The 21,727-nt window shown below is 35.7% G+C and overlaps 1 protein-coding gene across 6 annotated transcripts in view; it reads left to right on the top strand.

Moving 5' to 3' along the window:
- Positions 1 to 21,727, top strand: part of EXOC2 (exocyst complex component 2) — a 244,959-nt gene that overhangs the window by 86,849 nt on the left and 136,383 nt on the right. For 5 of the 6 annotated variants that reach the window (XM_077143499.1, XM_077143502.1, XM_077143496.1 and 2 more), the window contains 5 exons: positions 6,300 to 6,380; positions 13,489 to 13,634; positions 13,760 to 13,841; positions 14,627 to 14,729; positions 20,239 to 20,405. In XM_077143499.1, the coding sequence (XP_076999614.1) occupies positions 6,300 to 6,380; positions 13,489 to 13,634; positions 13,760 to 13,841; positions 14,627 to 14,729; positions 20,239 to 20,405 (579 nt within the window). The remainder of the gene's footprint in view (positions 1 to 6,299; positions 6,381 to 13,488; positions 13,635 to 13,759; positions 13,842 to 14,626; positions 14,730 to 20,238; positions 20,406 to 21,727) is intronic. The other variant, XM_077143501.1, reaches the window with a different exon arrangement.

Here is a 21,727-nt window from a genome sequence, read left to right as displayed (position 1 = left end):
TTTTAGTATTCGGAGAAAAAATCCTGAGCCCGAATGATTCTTTTTTATTTGTAAGTGAATTGTTTTTCTCTTTATCTAAATGCTTAAAAGATATGTTTGCTTAGAGTTGAACTTTAAAAAAAAATCATTGCAGGGTATATTGGAATGTTGATCTTGTTTTTATGCATTTTGCCAAACTCTTTTGAGTTTGTAGACTCATATCTTTAGTTCTTAAAGCTTCTCTGTTGTTGTTTCAGGTATCATTTATGGTTTGTCTCTGACTGGCTATTTATGTAACTGTTACTCCTGTCCTACTGCTACCCTGATGGTGCCCCGCACGCTTCTGCTCACTAGGCCACAGGGCGCCCCAGAGTGGTGTGGCAGTGTGTGCTCTGTTCACGTCTGTTTTCCTCAATGCTGGATGTGGGGAAATGGGGTTTTGAAATGGTAGTAAAAGGATAGTAGTGGTTGAAGGTAGAACATGGGAACAGAACTATAGTCCTGTAGATAGTTATAAGAAATTTGAAGGCATTTCTGGTGCCACCCTTGTCACACGTTTAGGCATAGAGAGGAGAGGAATGGGTTATAAATAAAAATATTTCTTTGCTGTGCTTGAGGCCACCTGTGCTGTCTTTCACTGACTGGACTATTTCATATGCAGTGCAAACATGTGTTTTCCTAGTCCAACCCAATTGGGTATGCAGCTAGTAGCCATTATCCTCTGTGTGACCTTCATTTATCTTTAAATTTTTATGCCTGTGCCAGGTTTGGTTTTCCCTGTGTATACCCGCATGTATTTTAATTACAAGTTGGCAGGAAGTGTGTCTAGCATAAATACTCTGTCAGTGTTGATATTGTGTGTTTATTAGAGTCTTTTTTCTTCACTGTATCCTGTAAAAATATTCCTAGCACCATAGTCCACTTTTCCTTGGCTGTCCCTCTTCCATCTTCCTCATATCCCTTGAGATTTTGATGAGCCATGGTCTCTTAAGCAGTTTCTGGCAGCGGCGTTTGTGAAGTCCCCTGGGGTAGTAAACGCCACCTTCATTCCTCAGTGCCTTCTGAGCTTCACCCTTACTTCTTTGATCTTTTCGCTCCATGTACCTTGAGCTTGTATATTTTAGTAACCTGTACAGTCATTTTGTTTTGTAGTGGTAAGTTCAGTTATCACTTGTTCTGTTTGAGAACAGCTATGGGTCAAACTATGTAAATTAATATTCTTTGTGATAAATAAGCATAAAGAATACCAGAGGTACGAGACCAAAGTAGAGGAAATAATACATGTTGCTCCAGTGTACCATACATTTCCTTCCCATTTTCCTTTCATTGTTCCACTTTGGGCGTTGTAAATCATAATTGATTTTCTGGCATATTTTTTGTTGGCATCTATTGCTGTATGAAGAATCTGAGTATGGATGATCTTGTTGTGGTTGCCTAGGACTCAGTTATCCAAGTGAGACTCCTTCTGACCTGTTCATCTTCTATGCAATAGTTGCAGTTATTTATTTATTTTTCATTAAAACTGGAGAAGATAATCACAAATTATTTAATCAATTTAAATATAATTTGTCTATGATTTAGCCACGTTGCCCAAAGTTTGCTAGAACAGAAATTAGAAACGAAATGTTTGAAAGCATCTTTTATCCATTTAAGTTATTACAGCATCCAATGTGACCACCTTCCTAGTCTCCTCCTCCTGTCAGTATAGTCCTCAGCAGTCTGCAGAAGACAGCTGGTAGGCCGATTGGGGTCCATGGCCTGTGTTTATACCAGCCAGGAGTTTTAAGGATTGTTGAAAAGAAAATATGTATAGAGCCCATATATATCCTACAAAGCCTATGATATTTACTGTCTGGCCCTTTATAGAAAACATTTGCCAATTCATGATCTACTTTGAATATTCCTCTTTTGTGCAGCATAGCAGTAACATATAGTCATTGGCGTATATTTTGAATCTTTATAGACATTTTTCATATACACATGTAATTCCTTAGTGCCTCATTTAATAACGGCATTTACATAGATGCACTGACAGGTATTAAACGGATTTTTAAAATTTAAGTTGCAAATTTGATGTCTACCTTTTATTAGAAACTTAAGTAAAACAAAGTAAATTTCAGAGAAGCAGCAGGCAAGGTGTGCATCTTTCTGAAGTCCTGATTTTTCTTTGAATAGTACTTTTATACATACTTGTTTTGTTTCCTAAATATAAATTTATAGCCTTCAATTGTTCACATAGTTAAGCTCTAATAGATTAGAAACAATAACAAACCTGTGATCATGTACCAAGTTGCTTATTGAGTTATACTATTTAAAAAATGTTTTCAGAGAAAATATAAGGTCAAATGAACCAGACCTTGGGTTATTTGGTTTAATTTTCTGGAAAATAGGATTGCCTTTATCAGATCACAGTGTCTCTGTGTCCTCATGCTTGGCTGACATTTTGACAGTGGCTCTGCTGTGGTGGGGATGGCGGCAGGAAGCTGCTTTGTCAGCAAAAAAGGGCTGTAAACTGAGCTGGGGGTGGGGGGTGCCACGTTCACCTCATCTTGACCTGTTAATCAGTGATGGGTTTTGTTAGCATCAGAAAATAGGGCTGCATGATTTTCTTTAACGTAAATTTTGACTTAGAAAGTAGCATTTTAGCAGATCTACTGGTCATCTCAGTGTAGATATGTAATGTCTCTTTGCTGTGGACAAACCACATGCCGTCTCTGCTCAATAAAGCTGGGACATATACCACATGTTCTTTTGCATCCAGGATTTTCAGAAAATTGCAGCAACATTTACATGAATAGTGTTAACTACATTTCTGTATATACAATATATCTTTCTAGTTTAGTTTTTTAATATTTTGTCATTATTTGTATCCTTTTTTAAAAAATAAGGAAGTTCTTTTCTATTTAACTTATCAAGTTGAAGTTAAGTTTAAGCTTTAGTATGTGGAAACATTTTCTGCCACTGTTATCACACACTCCAAATTTGAAAACATTAAAGAAACCACTTTTTCTTCACTCCTGAGTCAATCAGGACAGTGGAAAATATAGTGGCTGTTTTTTTTTTTTCCCAAATGTATTTCTTTATGTGTAAATGTGTTTCTTCAGCACAGCAGCAGTGTAATTATATTAGAGTTGATACCTATCAGGTTGGGTATCTTTTCAAAGAAACAGAATAAGACAGTATAAAAAAAAAGACAAGAGAAGAATTATAAACTAATTAAAGGAGTCAGAGAAATAGATGATGACAGGCATTGAGAAAGTGTTTATAGTGCATTTGAGCACTGAATTTCACCCAGTTTTCTGACTAATGAGTCAAAATACACACTGAAGTGTATAAGTCTGATACAAGAAATACACTTTTTTCTTTTCTTGGTTAGACAAACATTTTTCTAGTATAAATCCACCACCTGTGACTAGTAGGTTATAGCAGAACCTGTAAATTCCTTCTAAGACACAGTTTTGACTCTCCATTTAAACATTGAAAATAGCTAGCATGTGACAGTGATTTCAGTTCTAGTGTCCCAGTTGTGAAGCCCATGAAATGTACCATACATTTGGGATTTTGCTAGAGCAAGTTATGTGAAAAAATAAAACCTGTGTTTTTGGTAACTATTATTTTGGCAAGGGGAGGTCTCTGTTATTTATAACTGAATGCAATTCCCAACTGCTGTAATAACTTTATTATTTTCATTTTACAGATAGGAAAACAGAGGTTAGGCTTTTTAATTGCTTGCCTTTGTTATATAGGCACTGTAGGTTGAAGTCTTTGCCTGAGTCCAGATTTGGGGTTTGGCTTTGCAACGTTGGTCAACTTATTTAATTTCACTGAGCCATGATTTTCCTATCTGTTATGTATAAGTAATACTAGAACATAAATTATTGGCTTCTTAGATGCTTATGGTAGGGCTTAGCATATTAGCATATGAGCATAGCTACTTTTATTCTATCATGATTTTGGATTTGAAATTGTAATTGGCCATTTTGTTTTGAAATTCTTTTCACCTATGTAACACTAATTAGCTCTATAGATTACTGATTTGCTCTCTTCTCTTCAGTAAGAAAAACGGTTTAAAATAATAATTTATTAAACGATTCCATAATAAACTTTATCAAAACCAGACAAACATAACTCAACGATAACAAACTCCACTGTAATTTGTACATCCTTTAGATTCGTTGGTAGACATTACTAGATATTTCTTAGGAACCTTATTGGATATTCTTATTATAGGATGCTTTAAAAATGAATAGAAAATCACTGAGAGAATTTGTGATCAAGAAACTGGCTCTGCAAGAAATATTAAAGGGATCACTAGAGACAGATAGGAAAAGACAGGAGAGAGAGGTGTAGAGAAGAGTGCAGAAATGAAGACTATCAGTAAAGGTAAAAAGAAGAAAAATTAGATGTGACGTAAAATCCAAAAGGCAAAATGGTAGAAGAAAGTACTGCCCTTACAGTAATAACACTAAATTTTAATGGATTAAACTCCCCAATGAAAAGACATAGACTGGCAGAATGGATTACAAAACAGGACCCATCTATATGCTGTCTACAGGAGATACAGCTTAGACCCAAGAATAAACATAGGTTGAAAGTGAAAGGTTGGAAAACGATATTTCATGCAAACAACAATCAGAAAAGAGCAGGAATAGCTATATGAATATCCAGCAAATTAGACTTCAAATGTAAAACAATTAAAAGAGACAAAGGACACTATGCATTAATAAAGGGAACAATTCAACAAGAAGACATAACGATCATAAATATTTATGCCCTGAGCCAGAGTGCTCAAAATACATGAGGCAAACACTGAAAAGAGAAATAGACACATCGACCATAATAGTTGGAGACTTCAATTCCCTGCTCTTAGCAATGGACAGAACATCTAGACATAGGATCAAGGAAAGAAGCAGAATACACCTTTTTCTCAAGGATAGACCATGTTCTGGGTCACAAAGCAAGTCTCAATAAATTTTAAAAGTTTGAAATCATACAAAACACTTTCTCAGATCATAATGGAATGAGGTTGGAAATCAATAATAGGCAGAATGCCAGAAAATTCACAAACATATAGAGGTTCAACCACACACTCTTAAACAACCAGTGAGTCAAGGAAGAAATTACAGGAGAAATCAGTAAGTATCTCCAGGCAAATGAAAATGAAAACACGGCATATCAAAATTTATGGGATGCAGCAAAGGCAGTGCTAAGAGGGAAACTTATTGCCCTAAATGCCTATATCAAAAAAGAAGAAAGAGCAAAAATTGAGGAATTAACTGTCCACTTGGAAGAACTAGAGAAAAAACAGCAAACTAACCCCAAAGCAAGCAAAAATGAATAGATTTGCATGTTGATGTTCACAGCTGCATTATTTAAAATAACCAAAACGTGAAAGCAACCTAAGTGTCCATCAAAATGTTTACTCATTTTGAATGGGTAAACAAAATGTAGAATATACATGTGATAGAACATTATTCAGACATGAAAAGGAATGAAGTTTCTGATATATGTGACAACTTGGATGAACCTTGAAGACATTATGCTGACACAGGAAGACAAATATTATATGATTCCATTTATGTGAAATACCTAGAACATGCAAATTCATACAGATAGAAAGTAGATTAGAGGTTACCAGTAGATTAGAGGGGGCAGAAGGAGGGGAATGGAGAGCTATTTCTTTATGGGTGTAGTTTTTGTTTAGGATGATGAAAAATTTTGGTAATAGGTAGTGGTATAATATTGTGAATGTGATAAAAGCTACTGAATTCTACAGTTGAAAGTGGTTAAAATGGGAAATTTTGTGTTGTATATGTTACAGATAGATAGATGATTGATTGATAGGTAGATAGATTGATAGATTAGATAGAATGTGAGTGATACGTATTTTGCCATATTATATCCTAAGGCTGACATTACATTTTTGGGTTGGTAGACTTCAAATAGGAAGATTTCTGTTTTGCAAATGGTGAAACAAAAGAATAAGAATGACTTTCCTGTGGTCATATATTGAAGATATTAATAACAAGGTTCAGAATGCCTTAAGTCTTGCTTTTCCTTTATTTTTTAGTTCAGCTGTTTTTACCACTTAAAGATGAGATGATTTTGTGTAGTATGTAACAATGTTAATAGCGATAAACTATAAGTAACTTGGACTTCATGTCTGCTGGTAACCTTGTAAAGTATTGCAGGTCTGTTCTGCTCTGTTGTAGCAGTGAAGATAATATATTCATTATTAAAAGCGTTATAAAATGTCATTTTGATATAATGTATTTCTACCCACTATAATGGTTATGTATTAACTAGATGCTTTTTTTTAGCTATCCATCAAAAGCTGGAAGCAGATGGAACAGAAAAAGTTGAAGGATCCATGACACAAAAACTGGAGAATGTTCTGAACCGTAAGTTTTGTTCTACAACACAAAACTATTTATGTACCTTATAACAAGTTTAAATATAGTTCTTGGACGTGATTTCACAGAACAATTGCTCTAAATTGAATCTCAGTATTTATTTCTAAATAGTAATATTTAATGAACATAAAGGGGGAAAACACCCACTGAAAACGAATGTTCTGTTTCTGTTTGCATTTTATTTATGAGAAATCATGATTTGAAAACAAACCAATATACATCTTGAGAAGTAAAATTTGCTACCATAAACAGGCCAACATATTCATAGCATCAAAGGAAAGGGCTGAAACAGTAACCAGGATTGTCATTGACCAAAAACCTGTAAAAGATATCTTCAGGTATCTTCTAGTATTCATGCACATATAACACCTCATCGATTAGAGTGATTGATCCTCAAGTGACCTCTATTTATTTATTTCTACCTTTTTCCTAAAAGATTTAAGGCAGCTGAATATTTAAACATGTGTCAAGTCACCTCTGAGACATTTTGCGAAAAGCTGTAGGCCCAGGAGAAACAGATACATGCAAAGTGTTGTGTCCCTGCCACTACCCCTTTTATCCTTTTTCCGACATCGCAGCCCCCAAAGCCGTACTGATGCAGAAGAGACTCATCAGGTGAATCGATCCTTCTTATAACATTAATGGCTTAAAAGTTGTTCTTTTTCAGGCATATGGTAAACTCTTGACATACACAGTAGAAACCAGGGGAATGGCTTTATAAACAAATATATATATAAATAAATATAGCTTATGATTTCCTTCATGAAACCTAGTTAGAAATAATTAAAAATTTAAGAGAGCTCACTTCAGATCTTTAACTCTTCTGTAAATGCAAGACTGTTATTTTGCACTTCTAGCTTAGCTTAATTTAGCCCAGGTGCAAAGGTTTCTGAACTTTTATGTAAATATCTGTTCACAAACTGGAGATTCCCTCATAAGAAAGTATTTTCTAGAATAAAGCTTTTATTTGTAAAAGTTTTTTTATTTGTAGGCTTACCTTGGTAGTAGAATTTGCATACCTGGATTTCATTCTAAATTTATGAATTCTAAAAGCACTTAAATTTTTTTCCCTCTAATAAAAAGTATTATTTTTTCTGCTTGGGATTTTGCCTTGTTTTTGTCTCTAAGAACCCAGTCATTCACTCTGTTGAAAGGAACAGATCCTGAATATAACCCAGGTAAATAGTTATTAAAGCTGTTTCTGTATTAAAGCAGACATCTTAACGTTAAAAGATATTTTTTACCCAGGGGTTTTATTTTCGCTGGAGAAGTTGTCATTAAACCACAAAGCAAGATTATTTCAGTAACAAAAATAAGATTTTTTCAGTAACTTCTAAAAGGTGATTTGTAGGAGCAAGCTGACAGAGTATCATTGTATCAGCAGAAGAAAATATACTTACTTAGAGTTGAAAAAAATTAAAGTCTCTGTTTTATGTGTTAGGGTTTGCACAGTATCTTAACATCGTTTCTTTCTTTTAAACAACATTTAGGAAATCCTCACTTTGGGACTTGTGGTATAAAAATTGTGAGAGAAATTGTTTTACTTACATTCCTTTATAACCATGAACTTTTTCTAGAAATGTGCCATATTACCTTTCTTTTGAAGTTTGTTCTTCTTGGATAAAGTTTGGGTTTACCTTAAGTGGTTACTTCTTTAAGAGACCTTCCTTCTGGAAAGTAAAAATCCTCTTTTTCCAGAAACATTCTTTGTCTGCATGGTTTGTCATTTTTTTTGGAAGAAAAGAAGGAATAAATGAATATGTATGTGATTTAGCTTGCTTTGATTATTATTCGTGCTTTTATCCGGTATAGTTATGTACTGATTTATATGCATGTCAATGTTTTAAAATGAGAATTGTTATAATTGGGCAACCTTGCTTACTTTAAGCTTCTAAAGTGTTAGTTATAAGAAACTTAGTCCATTACATTCAGAGTTTAACATTGTTGAATCCTTTCATTGAAATTCATTTTTGTGTTCACTGACATATGCTTCTCATCTTTGCCTTTGGTTAATAATTCCTTCTTGTTTTCAAGCCAGTGATGAAGTGACTGTTAATTTATTTACTTCAAATCTGCATGTCCAGCTCTCTCTTCTTACCTTTTCCAAGAATATAGAACAGTGCTTTCCAAAATAGAATTTCTGAAATTAATTATGTGGTAAGTGTGGTTGAGGAGTGGGATTTTTAATTTTTATTTGATTTTAATTAAATTAACTCTAGCCACAGGTGGCTAGTAGCTACTGCTTTAGTGCCAGTGTGAACAATGCAGCACAAGCATTAATGGTAGTAGTTGGGTAGTAATAATGGCTAAAACGTAAGCAGTACTTACTAAGGGTTAGGTGTTGTAAACATTTTATATATATTTAGGCTCACACACCCTTAAGGTTTGTGGTATTATCTCTGTTTTATTGATGAAAAAACTGAAACCCAGAAAGATGAAATGAGCTGCCGAAGGTTTATATACATATTAGGTGGCAGAGCTGGGATTTAGGTCCAGAAATCTGGTTCCAGATTTGTGCGCCAATCTGATGCAGGCTTCACTATGTGCAACCCCAACAGGAGCGGATTTTAGTTAAGGGGTACCAGCCCCCAACATACAGTTCCGATTCCAGTCAGCTGGTGTAGTTACCTAATTGCATAACGAACACACGTTGCTGCTAGCACTTCTGTCCCCAAATCACTGTTCTGGAGCAGATACACATGGTGGTCAGAGCCCAAACGCACAGCCTGGGAGACTCAGGGATGGGTACATACCCACGTAAACAAAGAAAGGGTTGTGTCAGAAAGGAGGAAGATGGCCCAGAGGAAGTGATGCTGGCAAAGAGGTACATTAAAATCATGAGACTGAAAGTGCAAAGTATAGCACCTTGGAAGCTGATCCAAACTTAGAAAAAATTATTGCTCTCCATATCCACAGTTATAACTTTCCCATCGATTATCAAGATTGCTTTGCTTATTTTTGGCTCGCATTGTCAGTTTTTGGTCCTTATGGTACTGTGCAAAGTGGGGCTGCCTGCACTACACTATACCTCCTCTCTAAGTAGAAAGAATACTGGACAGGTTCAGTCCTTGTGCTGTAAGCATTTATTGAGGATGTGTTCCATTTATTCAAGGGACATGAAGATAAACTTGCTCTTTGCCCTTTAAGAGTTTATAATCTATTGGAAACTACAGACAAATAAGTAATTAAATTTTGGTATCCTAGTAATCCTGTGGAAAGTAGTCAGGCATGCAGGGGAGCTTAGGGGATGCGGGTATGTTCCAGCCAGGGCAAGCATCATCCTAGGAAGGCACCAGCCTTAAAAAGGAGGAATACAGATACTAGAAGCGAGGCCGCAAGGGGGTTAAGAGTCTACATATGACATGCTTTGCGTGTATTATTGTGGAATTTGTCTTTGTCCTGTCTTTGTCCTTAGATAAGAGAGTGATAGTATGGAATTTTTAAAGGGCATTCTGTCTAGGGAATGGATTAGAGGGTAGCTAGGCTAGAGGCTGTAAGAGAGATCAGTTAGAGTGTGTATGGTTGTGATGTAAAGGTAGAAGTGGTGAAGACAGAATAAAAGAAGAAATATTAAGAATGTAAGTTAAGCAGTATTTGGTTTCTGATTTGATATGGGAAGTAAGAAAAAGGAAGTAGTTAATGATGCCTTCCAGATTTCTGGCCTCAAATAGCTTTGGGGCATGAGAGGAGTAGACAGTAAAAGATTCAGTTCACTTTGTGACAGACTGAGTTTGAGATTCCTGAGGGTCATACCATTGGATGTCTTTCTAGTTCTTATCACTTCCTAACTGTGACGTTGGGCATGTTGAATAAACTCTCTATGTTTCAGTTGCCTGCGTTATAAAATGGTGATAATAATAGTGCCTATCTTAAAGGGTTGTAAGCAAGTTTAAATGAATTAATATATGTAAAGTATTAAAGAATAGCACGTAGCATAAAGTGCTCAGTATATTAGCCATCATTATTATACATCTAGTAACATCTAAAAGTTAGTCTTAAGACTAGTAGGCACATCTTGAGATAAAGATTTGGGAGTCACCACTATAAAGGTTAGTTGAATTAATGGAATTGAGTGATCTCATTTTACAGTACTGTGTAAAATCAAAAGAAAAAAGCCAAGGATTTAGAACACTGAGGAATACTGGAAAGAGTTGAAGTTTGTGAAAAAGGAACTGATTTCCTAAGCCTTAGTCAGTGTGTGCTGATAAGTATTTAATAATCAGCTCTCCAAACCCCTTTATTCCCCAAAACCTAATTTTAGCATTTACCAATATCGAAAGTGTAAATATTCCAACTGTGGTTGATTTCACTCTACCAGTTGACGCTGCTGAACTAAGCATGGGAAGGGATGCTAACAGTTGGCTCTTGCCAGCCAGTATAAACTGACTTCAGCACAACACATACTTTTCTCATCCACAGAATTCCAGTTCTGTATACTCTGTGTGCAGTTAACATTCCAGTGTCAGAAACAGTGTTGTACGTGAATATTAAATATTGTTAATGATACTTTTAACATAATATCATTGTATTATAGATAGCTGTCTATCCAGTCATTTTCTAGACTCTCTTAAGAACTGAGACATAGCAGGCTATTAGGTTTCTTTGTGGTCCTGGTTTTGCTCTGAGTTTGAGTATAAATTTTAGATTTATCTTCACTTTCTAGTTACCTTAATGTTTCACTTCCTACTTTCATTCAACTTGCCTGTTGCTGGGATAAATTGTGGGAGGTGAGTATGTGCGTGCACATACTCATCACGCAGAGAGTACAGAGAGCACAGGATTGCTTCTGTGATCTGCTGTCTGAGTGTCAGTATCAAGTAAAGGACCTGTGAGGTCACTTGGAAATAAGAGCAGGCCTAATATTTACTTTAAATACACATGCATGAAATTATAAGACAGCATTAGATTTATGCAAGTAAGTTTTCTCGATAGAAATTTTGGCACAATTACATTTTCCTCTCTCTCATTGTCTCTGTCTCTGTCTGTCTCTCTCTTTCTCTTTTCCTCCTTCCCTCCCTTCCCTCCCCCCTTTCTTTCATCCTGGAAAGCCAAAGTCGTGGTTTTTATTAGCATGGGGTCCAGTTAGATTTGTTGTGTAGCTATACTCTGTGCTTTCAGAGGGGTGTCAGCTGCCTTAACTGTGTGATCTTGGTGTGGTAAAGATGGAATGAGGATGAGGATGAATTAATGCAGATGAAGTGCCCTGTGGAGGCTTAAATGATGGTCTGTCTGCAGCAGTAGCTTCGTACATGCAGAATATTGCATTTGTACAGTATTTTTTGTTTCCTTTTTAGTAGCCCTAGAGAATAAAGACATAAAATGCATTTTGTGAGCTGCTGGTGCATTTTATCTGCCTGTACAAATCTTGGTTTCACTGCTCTCATTTATTTAATAACTGGGTGTAATCATCCAATTATCAAAGAGTTATGAACTCAAAAAATTTTGTAAGTGCAATAAAATTCACAACAGAATAATACTATATAGACAGAAAGTATGTAAAAATTATAATTTATAGTGTCTGTGTGCATAATATATATAAACACATACATCTCTGTAAATTAAATTTATAATTTTCAATTTCTACTATCTATAAAATGTTAATATTTTATTTAATTATAAGCGGATTTTCTCTCTGTGCTTGTTTTCGTTATTTTTAGAGGTGATAAAATTATTAGTTGATAGCTTTTTACTACACTATAAATAAGATGAGAAATTTGAAATTTTGAATTCTTATACCTATTATATAAAAAATAAAGTGTTTGGGTACTTAACCATCTAAAGCCCACATATAAATAATTAACTTTTTAAAAACAATTCAGTTCCATCACACATCTATTCATTTCTGAAACCTCAGTTCGTGAAGTTTATGTTTTTAAACTGATGAACAAATACTTTATACTTTTCTCTGAAGAAATAAAGTATTAACCCTAATCAGATGTCACATATTTAGCCATCCTTCTGTGGTTTGATGGTGAGAAGGAAATAATTTTTTTCTCATCTTATACTAGATATTTAGTATTCTTTAAATAGCATGTGGTAAAAACAGCTATCTTGACAAAACAAAGTTTTTCTGTCAGGGCTTTAAAATTTCAACAGAATTTAAACGTTATTTAGATAAAACAATTATTTTACAAAGACGACTTTTAACATGATCAGGCCACCCACAGTGTTGACTAGAGAATATGGCGTGCAAGCCACCCAGTGAGACTGATGTAATTTCTTCATCTTTGCTTAAAGTATAGTCACTAGACCAGATAATGTAGAATTTTTTTTACAAGCAGCAATCCAATAACCCCAAACAGTTTATCCTTTTTTCTCCCCTTTCCTTGTGGCTAATTAAAAATAATTCACAGGTTGAAAAATTTAAACTATTTTTGTACACTGTAAATTTTGCTTTTAGATAAAGCATTTCTTTCATTACAGTGATTTATATAATTTGAGTTTAAGTAAAAAAAAAATATGAAATGTCTAATTCATATGTAATTTTAGAATGGTTAGCTGATTTTAAGAATACTTGATGGTGATCTTTTGAAGTTCATAATTTTAAATTACTTTATCTTAGTTCCTCTGCCTGCTGAATTAGATATAGATAATTGTACTAAGAAATAGAATTCATTTTAAAGTATTTCTCTTGAACAACTTTTCTGAAAAAATATTCTCCTTGCTCTTACTTTTTACCATATATGTAGATGCTGAATACATACAATTTAACTACTGTACTTTTATGTGTATGTGTGTTTTAAGCTTTTGTCTGAATTAATGAAAGAACCCAAGGACCCATAGTTGCTATAAAATTTAGAAAAGTAGCTAAAATAAATGTAAGTTCACATTGGAGAATTTATTTGGAAATACTAAATGTTTTTTTTTTTAATTGGATACTGTTCTTCACATGTGAAAGGACTTAGCAGGCAAAGTGGAAATTGTATTTTAGCAAATCATGAAAGATCTCCAGTATGCCTAACTTTTTGAAAACAGTCTGTTAGGTTTTAATGTAAAACTACAATAACAGTCTAATCTTTTCTTTCCAGTGCACAGTTATACACATTTTCTAATTAAAATCAGCTTTTGTCTAAGTTTTTTTTCCCTTTTAAAATAGGAGCAAGTAATACTGCAGACACATTATTTCAAGAAGTATTAGGTCGGAAGGACAAGGCAGATTCCACTAGAAATGCACTGAATGTGCTTCAGCGATTTAAGTTTCTTTTCAACCTTCCTCTGAATATTGAAAGGAATATTCAAAAGGTAGAGTACATGTTTAGGTACTTGTGGTTACAGATGTCATAACTTTAAATATTTAATATGTTTTTTATCTTGACCAAATGTCTTCATTATGCTTTACTGAAAGTCTTCAATTTTTCTTTTTAAAGGGTGATTATGATGTGGTTATTAATGATTATGAAAAGGCCAAATCGCTCTTTGGGAAAACGGAGGTGCAAGTTTTCAAGAAGTGTAAGATTTGTTTATTACGTTTAGACGTACTACTTTGCTTTTGCAGGAACAATGTGGAATGTGTTCAGCAAAGAATGTTGCATGCATTTTAATTTTTGTTTATATAGTGTGCTCTTTAAAATGTAAAACAATTGCTTCAAAAAGTAACTTTATCACTTTTCTTACTGAGCTGTAGTGAACGTGAGCAACCGCGACGATGGGTTTGTCTCGGCTGTTCCTTGCCGTTTGTTATCCATGGTGCTATTAAAAAGTCTTTTTTACTGGAGAGAATCAATTATGGTTATTTTATAGAAATAGAAGCCTACATTTCAATCTTTCCTCTTCAGAAAGGCCAATATATTTAAGAATTCTAACCCTACTTTAAAGCAACTTTAACAACTTTTGAAATTATGAGTTACAGAAAATAAGAAAAGCTTATTTTAAATTAAAATTAAATTGCCTTAGGGTTAAACCTTATCAACTAGAGGAAATGTCATAAGCTTTATTAAACTCAGAAATCAAATCTGTGAGGGCTCAGAAAATTTAATTTTTTTTTACTGTGGTAAAGTTAAATGCACAAATCTTAATGCACCAAGCCTCACAGCTCGGTGACTTTTGACAAATGCACACACCCATGTCACTCACACCCTGCTGAGATATAGAATGTTTTCATCACTCCCTAAAGTTCCTTTGTGCCCCTTCTCACTCCATGCACCTCCCCCACAAGGCAACCACTGTTCTGTTTCTACAATTTGATTTTACATTTCCATTCTGTAAATGTTGCATATTCTTTCCTTTTAAAATAGATTATGCTGAAGTAGAAACACGAATTGAAGCTTTAAGAGAATTACTTCTGGATAAATTGCTTGAGACACCATCGACCTTACATGATCAAAAACGTTATATAAGGTAAATCTTCTGCAAGTATCTTGATGAATCACACATACTTGAGTGGTGGTACGTATACTTCATAAATCCTCAAAGTGAATTTTAGGAGAAAATTGGCTTATGAAATGAAAAGTTGAAAGGAAAACCAAATAGCAAAAATTTAGGTGATCTAGTGTAGGATACCAGAAGTCTTTTGTGTACTAATAAATTTAGGAGTAGTTCTGGAATACTCAGACCCACATGTTTAAGGGCAAGAAAATCTTGCAGTTTGATGAAAGGAAAAGTAGCCTTGTTGCCAAGTCAGTTCTTCCTCCTGCTGTATAGTGGGCTTCCTACCTAGTTGGGTGTAGCATGCTGTACCCTGTATGCACCCTGTGCCCACGAAGCGCTAACTCTTTGTGTATGACCAGCTGATTTAGAGTGAAATACAGTCACACGCTGAGTGGGAAGTTTTCATGCTGCTGGAATTTGCCACGGCTCAACAGTAGAGGATATTCTGGAAGGTGTTAGCCTTGAATGGAATATCTGTTTGATTTTCAAGCTTTTAATGATCAGTGCAAGAGAAACAAAGTTATTAAATGGGAATACTTAAAAAAACAAAGACAAAACAAAACAGGCGTAATATTTAGAGATGGACCTCAAGGGGAATGAAGGGATGGCCTTAGAAGAAAGCAGTCCAGCATAATATTGGGAGCCAGCTGTTCAGTTTGGGCAACTTACTAACTTCTCTTTAGTTTCTTCATCTGCAAAATGGACATGATAACATGATCTACATCACAGTGTAGCTGCAAAGACAATCAAGAATACATTTAAGGATTTAATGCAGCAACTGACACGTAATAAATACTGAGTAAATAACATTTACAGAGAAAGAGATCATTGATACCAGTTTTAGAGATAAAACGTAAGTTATACTTTTTATATATGATTTTAAAATATATAATCTTTTTTGTTGATGGGATACTTTGAGTGGCCTTTGCTTTCAGAATGAGCTGTTATTTTCCAAACGTAATGACTTCTTACTTTAATTAGTGAAGCTTGTTGAACATTCAATAGTTATAGAATTACAATAGACCATGTAGTTATGCGTATTTGACTACGGTTGCCATGTGACCTTTGAAAATAATTTGGGGAACTGGAAGGAGGGTTCAGGCAAAGAAGTCTGCTGTGTTTCTGGTTGTGACGGGCCAGGCAGGGTTCATGCCCAGACCTGGGTCCCCAGAGACACCGCAGTGTGGGGAGGGGGCACACAGACCATACTCCTGTCCCTGTCGGCACTTACATGTTGCCGAGGAGAGCACTGAGAAGACACTTGAGCAGTGGCATGGGGAGCACAAACATGGGGGCTGCCGGTATTGAGGTCCACAGTGGACCTGGGCACGCTGTATATCATCTCATCCTCACAGTGGCCACAGAGGTCCGCTGTAGTGCACCCACTCCACAGGTGAGGAGCCTGAGCCCTAAGGCTTTTGTCCAGCACACACAACCAGGGGTAGACTTGTGTTTGTGTGGTTTCACCACCTACCCTTATTTTTCATTAGGCTTCCTCCACAGGAAAAAAGGTATTAGGGGGATTTTCCTTGCTTTTAGAATTGTAAAACTGTAAAGCTTGAAAGAAACTACACCGTAGTTATCCAAGTGCTTTGTTTTACATGTAAAGAAGTATATGCAGTGAATTACCATCTATATGGCAATTCTTAGGGAAGTTAACTTACTGGATATAATTTAAAAGTTGCTAGGTGTCAAAAAAGATGCATTTAAATGGGCCGTTTAAATGTTTCTCATTTTAAAGGGAAAAGTACTAGAATATCAACAGAAGTTTATTTATCTTTTATCATTCTTTTATTTCTGTTGCTAACTTTGAGAAGGCACCCAGCAATTCTGTTATCTTTTTAAAATTACATTTTTAGTCATTAATAAATATGCAGAATAACATTAGAACTACATCATATGTCTGTTGGGATCTGAGATCTGTGGTGATAGGCAGCGTGGACACCTAGTAGTGATAAATACAGCTGTATCACAAACAAAAATGCATCTGTATCATTTTCTCAAGTCCTGGGAGTTAGGCATGGTGTGAGTGAAAATCACATTACTACTCCATTGTCCTGTTTTTGTTCACTTTTTCATCTAATTAAAGATCATTCTCCCTGTCTTGTCTTGGTGCTGGTAGGCAGCATGCCAGTAAACTTTAGCTAGAAGCAAAGTCCTGTATACTTTCCATATCAGTGTTGTCCTGTCCCTGGTCATTGGTAAAATCAATGTAAAAACATTGATTCTTAAATACCAAAATATTGAGCTTCTGCTCACCATACTTAACATTGTTTACCTGCTTTTCCCCTCTAACAAAAGCCTTGTTTAAAAATGTTCTTTTTATGCAATTAAAAAAAAAATCAATAAAATAAATTTTACACAAAAGCTTTTGAAATCAAATGACTTATTTTGAAAAGCTAAAAGAAAAGAAGAAACTTACTGAATTAAGTCATTAAAGAAAATTCCAAAAAGGCAAGTACTTTTCAAGTGAAACACTGAAATTTCTGAAAGCACAAGTTTATCTTTAAAAAATTCTCTTGGTCTAATACTCATTAATAAGATGATATAAAGAGACTTATTAAATTTTGCAAGGACATAGTCAACATATTAAAAATAACTTATAATTTAAAATGTTATGAAGCAATAAAGCTCATTTGCTTTCTTTTACTAAACTGTGGCCCAAGAAAGAGCGCTTATAATTGGATGACCTACTTTCTTAATTAGCTGTTTAAAAATGTAAAGGGTACAGCTTTCCTAAAAGAACATTATTATGTTTTACTACTGATACCAAGTGTAAGGGCTAGGTAAATGAGAGTGTTGCAGAAGTATTTGTAGAGAAAAACAGACTATCTAAGGAGAATGCCGAAACAAATTAGTCTTGCAAGAAAAAATGAAATCTCATGTTTTTGGGGGAGGGGGAAAACCATAATGTCCTTACTGTCGTATTTGTATTTCAGATAATGAAATAGGAAGAAGGCCGTGTGTGAGAGGAAGAATCCGATTGGAATTTGAAAGCCTTAAAATAAATTCCCTAAGCCAAGCTAAATTTAGTTAAAGTTTTCTTCTTAGGCTGTTTATATTCTATATGTAGAGAAGGCCACAGTGACTTTTTTTTTTAATCATTTTTAATCAGATAACATTATATACTCATGCCATGAAGCCATGCAGAGTGTACAATCAGTGGCTCACAGTATTAAACATATAACTGTGCATTCATCATCACAGTTGATTTTTGAACATTTTTGTTATTCCCCCCAAAATAAAAATAAGAATAAAAGTAAAGTAAAAGTAAAAAAAACCACCCAAAGCATCCCATATTAGTTTTTGTCCTTTTTTTTTTCCTTACGCATCTGTCCATGCACTGGATAATGGGAGGGTCAGTCATAAGGTTTTTACAATCACATGGTCATACCTTAAAAGCTCTATAGTTATTCAGTCATCTTCAAGAATTAAGGCTGTTAGATTACAGTTCAGTATTTTCAGTTATACCTCTAGCTTCTCCAACACACTAAAAACTGAAAAGGGATATCTATATACTGCATAAGAATAACCTCCAGAATGACCACTTGATTCTATTTGAAATCTCTCAGCCAACCAAAACTTTATTTTGTTTCATTTCTCTTCCACCTTTTGGTCAAGTCTTTCTCAATTCCACCATGACAGGGCCAGGCTCCCCCCTGAAGGTCATGTCCCACATTGCCAGGGAGATTTACACCCTTGGGATTCACTTCCCATGTGGGGGAGGGAGGGCAATGAATTTAGCTGTGGAGTTGGCTTATAGAGAGTCCATATCTGAGGAACAAAAGAAGTTCTCTGGGGGTGACTTTTGGGCATAATCATAAGTAGGTTTAGCTTCTCCTTTGCAAGAATAAGTTTCATAAGGGCAAACCCCAAGATCAGATTGGCAGTACCCAATGACTGAGAATATCAGGTCTTCCCCAGGTAGGGAAGTTTAATATTACCAACTTTTCCCCGTGTTCTTCAGTGGGACTTTGCAAATATTTTTTAATCTTCTGCTCAGATTACTCTTTAGTCTAATTGACACCGCACTGCTCTACAGAGGGGCTGCCTGGTGACTTCATAATATGAGTCAAGTTCTTCCTTTGAATTGATTTGTCCTTTTCTCAGTGCAGAAACCTATTTGCAACCTTTAAGTAGACAGCTTCAGGGACGAGGGGCAGGGCTGCTTCCAGAGCACTCCATGCATTCTGGGGAAGCAGTGGAGCAGCCGCTTTGCGAGATGATCAAATGCCCAGCCCACAGAAACCAGCCTGCCTCTGTTACTGACCTTGAAGGCAGGGTCAGTGTGCATAGCTCCTTAGTGGGAGGTCAGATTTCTTCTCAAACATTTTATTAGTTGTTGACTTACGACAAAATGGACTTGTTCCTCCTTGATTATCTGGTAATTGAGATGTAATAGTTAAACATGAGAAATGCAGTATCTGTTACTGAAGAAAACTGGGAGAGAAACATCAGGTATATCCCTGAGTGATTAAGAATGGACTAGGGTCACAGCTTATAACCATTAATTAAAATTTATCATTGAACAAAAGTCTTGACTCAAGACAATAGACCCTTAATCTTAATAATAGTAAGAAGATAAATTCATTTTTCTTTTAGACAGGCTTTTGGAGTGGATATAGGTGGATTAACTTGTTATATTTATTTATTATATTAGGACCAGTGGCCAAATCTTGCTGAATATTTGATAGAAGATTTTCAAATGAAGTATATTTCGATTGTATATTTGGATTTGGGTATTCTTATATACAAAAAAAAAGAACATATATTTTAAGAACTATTAAGAACTTAGGAAAAACACCCATTTTTACTACTTAACTATTTTTTCAAACAGTCATGATTTGGAGTTTAGGCTTTAGAGTTAAGAGCATATTGTCAGGCCACGGTGGCTTAGCAGGCAAGAATGCTCGCCTGCCATGCCAGAGGACCTGGGTTCATTTCCCGGTGCCTGCCCATGTTAAAAAAAAAAAAAAGAAAATAGCATATTGTCACCAGATCTCTTCATGTAGATAAAAGGAAACTTAAGTTTGAATTGTCCCGTATTTACATGCTCACAGAAAACAGTGTCATGCTGCCATCTAGTGGTCATATTTTGTACTAGAAAAGGATTTTTTTTTAAATGGCTGAAATTTCCATTTTCACCCCTGCCTCCCTCTGCTAGATTCCATGTGTGCTTTGTATAATGACTTCTAGGTAAAAGCACTGTGAGCTAAATTTAAAGAATAATACTCATTAATTAACTAGGATCTTTGCAAGTTTGCCTTTTGTCCTGGTTGTCTTTTTTAAGAAGTTCTTAAATTTTTAAAATTAAATACATGTTATAAATGTTTGTTAACTGCATGAAAGTAAATTTTAATGTATTTCATTGAGAACAGAGCTAAATATTAAAGACTAGTGTTAACAAGTGCTTTTCTAATTGATAAATTTTAGGTTTTGATTTAAAATATGGTACCTTTCCTTTTGGCCACATTTATAGCTGTAACAGGGGAAGCCTGCTTTGTCAACCTTGGACTTGCTTTTTCAGATACCTGTCTGACTTGCACGCACCTGGGGACCCTGCGTGGCAGTGTATTGGAGCCCAGTACAAGTGGATCCTTCAGCTCATGCACAGCTGCAAAGAGGGCTGCATCAAAGACCTAAAAGGCAAGGTGGTTTCTCTTCTGATTTGTTGCCCTGTCCCTTAGTGTCCGTTTTATAAAACCTTAGCAAAGTTTAATTGTTAACAGAATGGTCACCTAATTTTAATTTTCTTGATTATCTTTTTTTTTTTTGGCTATGGGTTGATTAGCATTATATCTAAGAGTGAGAGACAGAACAGGGAAGAGTGAAAAACTCTTTTAATGTGTCTGTTCGGGGTTGTTCCTTTTCTCCTCACATCTGTGTTGAGCCCCTGCTGTGTGCCAGGCACTCTGCCAAGTAGCAGCTATACAGTAGTGAACAAAAGAGCACAGTTCCTGCCTTCATGGGTGTGCCATGTGGTGGAAGAGAAAGACCTTGGACACTCAACCAAATGAAAAACTGAGATAAGTGATACAAAGAAAAATAACAGGTTGTCCTGGGAGAGAATAACTGAAGACAGTGCTTTAGATAACTGGCTTTAGATCACATCTCAACAAAGGCTATATACTATCTAAGACCTAGAAGAAAGAGAAGTAGCCTGCCAGGTAGACTCCAGTCTTGCAAAGGCAAAGAAGTCACAGCTGCATTTGAATGCAGGTTTATCAACTTTCATTTGTATAATTCTGTCATTCAATGAATATTGACAATATTGAATACCTTCTTTGGGCCAGGCAGTGTTGGGTGCTCAGAATAAACTGGTAAATACAACAGGTAAAATAGTGTAGGACAGACAGGTAAGCAGTCTGTAAGAATGCCATGTCCTACTTCTAAGACTGAGAAAGAGCAACGTGCCATGGTAGCAGTTAGGAATAGCATCTGATCTGGATTTTCGAGGTCAGCGATGTGACATTCTGTGGTGTGAAGGAAGTGCCGTCTGCTAGCATATCCCAGTAAGAGAGAATAGCACATGCACAGGACTGCCTGGTGGAGTGGGTAGAGCCAACAATGAGATAGAGGTAGAGGACGGAACCAAGGCTAGGTCGGGGCAGGCCATCACCAGCTATCAGCTATTGTAGGAGGTTGGACTGTATCCAGAGGGTCATGTGGGAGTCACTGAAAGATTTTTGTTGGGAAAGATATGATCGGACTTACTTTTTTAAAAGACCACCTTGGTTTCCTTGTGGTGAGTGGATTAGAGGGTAGGGAGCAGGGCCAAAAACAGTGAGACTAGGTAGTAGGCTGACATGCTGGCCTCCAGCCTGGAAGAGTGGTGGCTGGAACATGGAAAAATGGATGGATTCTCAGAACTCGCACAACTAGGGGACTGACGGCATGAAGACGAAGAAGGGGTGGTTGATGAACTGTCAACCAATCATCCTCTCCCCTACATTCCCTAGCTCGGTGGC

The sequence above is a fragment of the Tamandua tetradactyla genome, chromosome 25, assembly GCF_023851605.1.
Source record: "Tamandua tetradactyla isolate mTamTet1 chromosome 25, mTamTet1.pri, whole genome shotgun sequence".
Lineage (NCBI taxonomy): Eukaryota > Metazoa > Chordata > Mammalia > Pilosa > Myrmecophagidae > Tamandua > Tamandua tetradactyla.
Note: the sequence above shows the minus strand (reverse complement) of the source record. Positions and strands in the feature narration are given on the sequence as shown.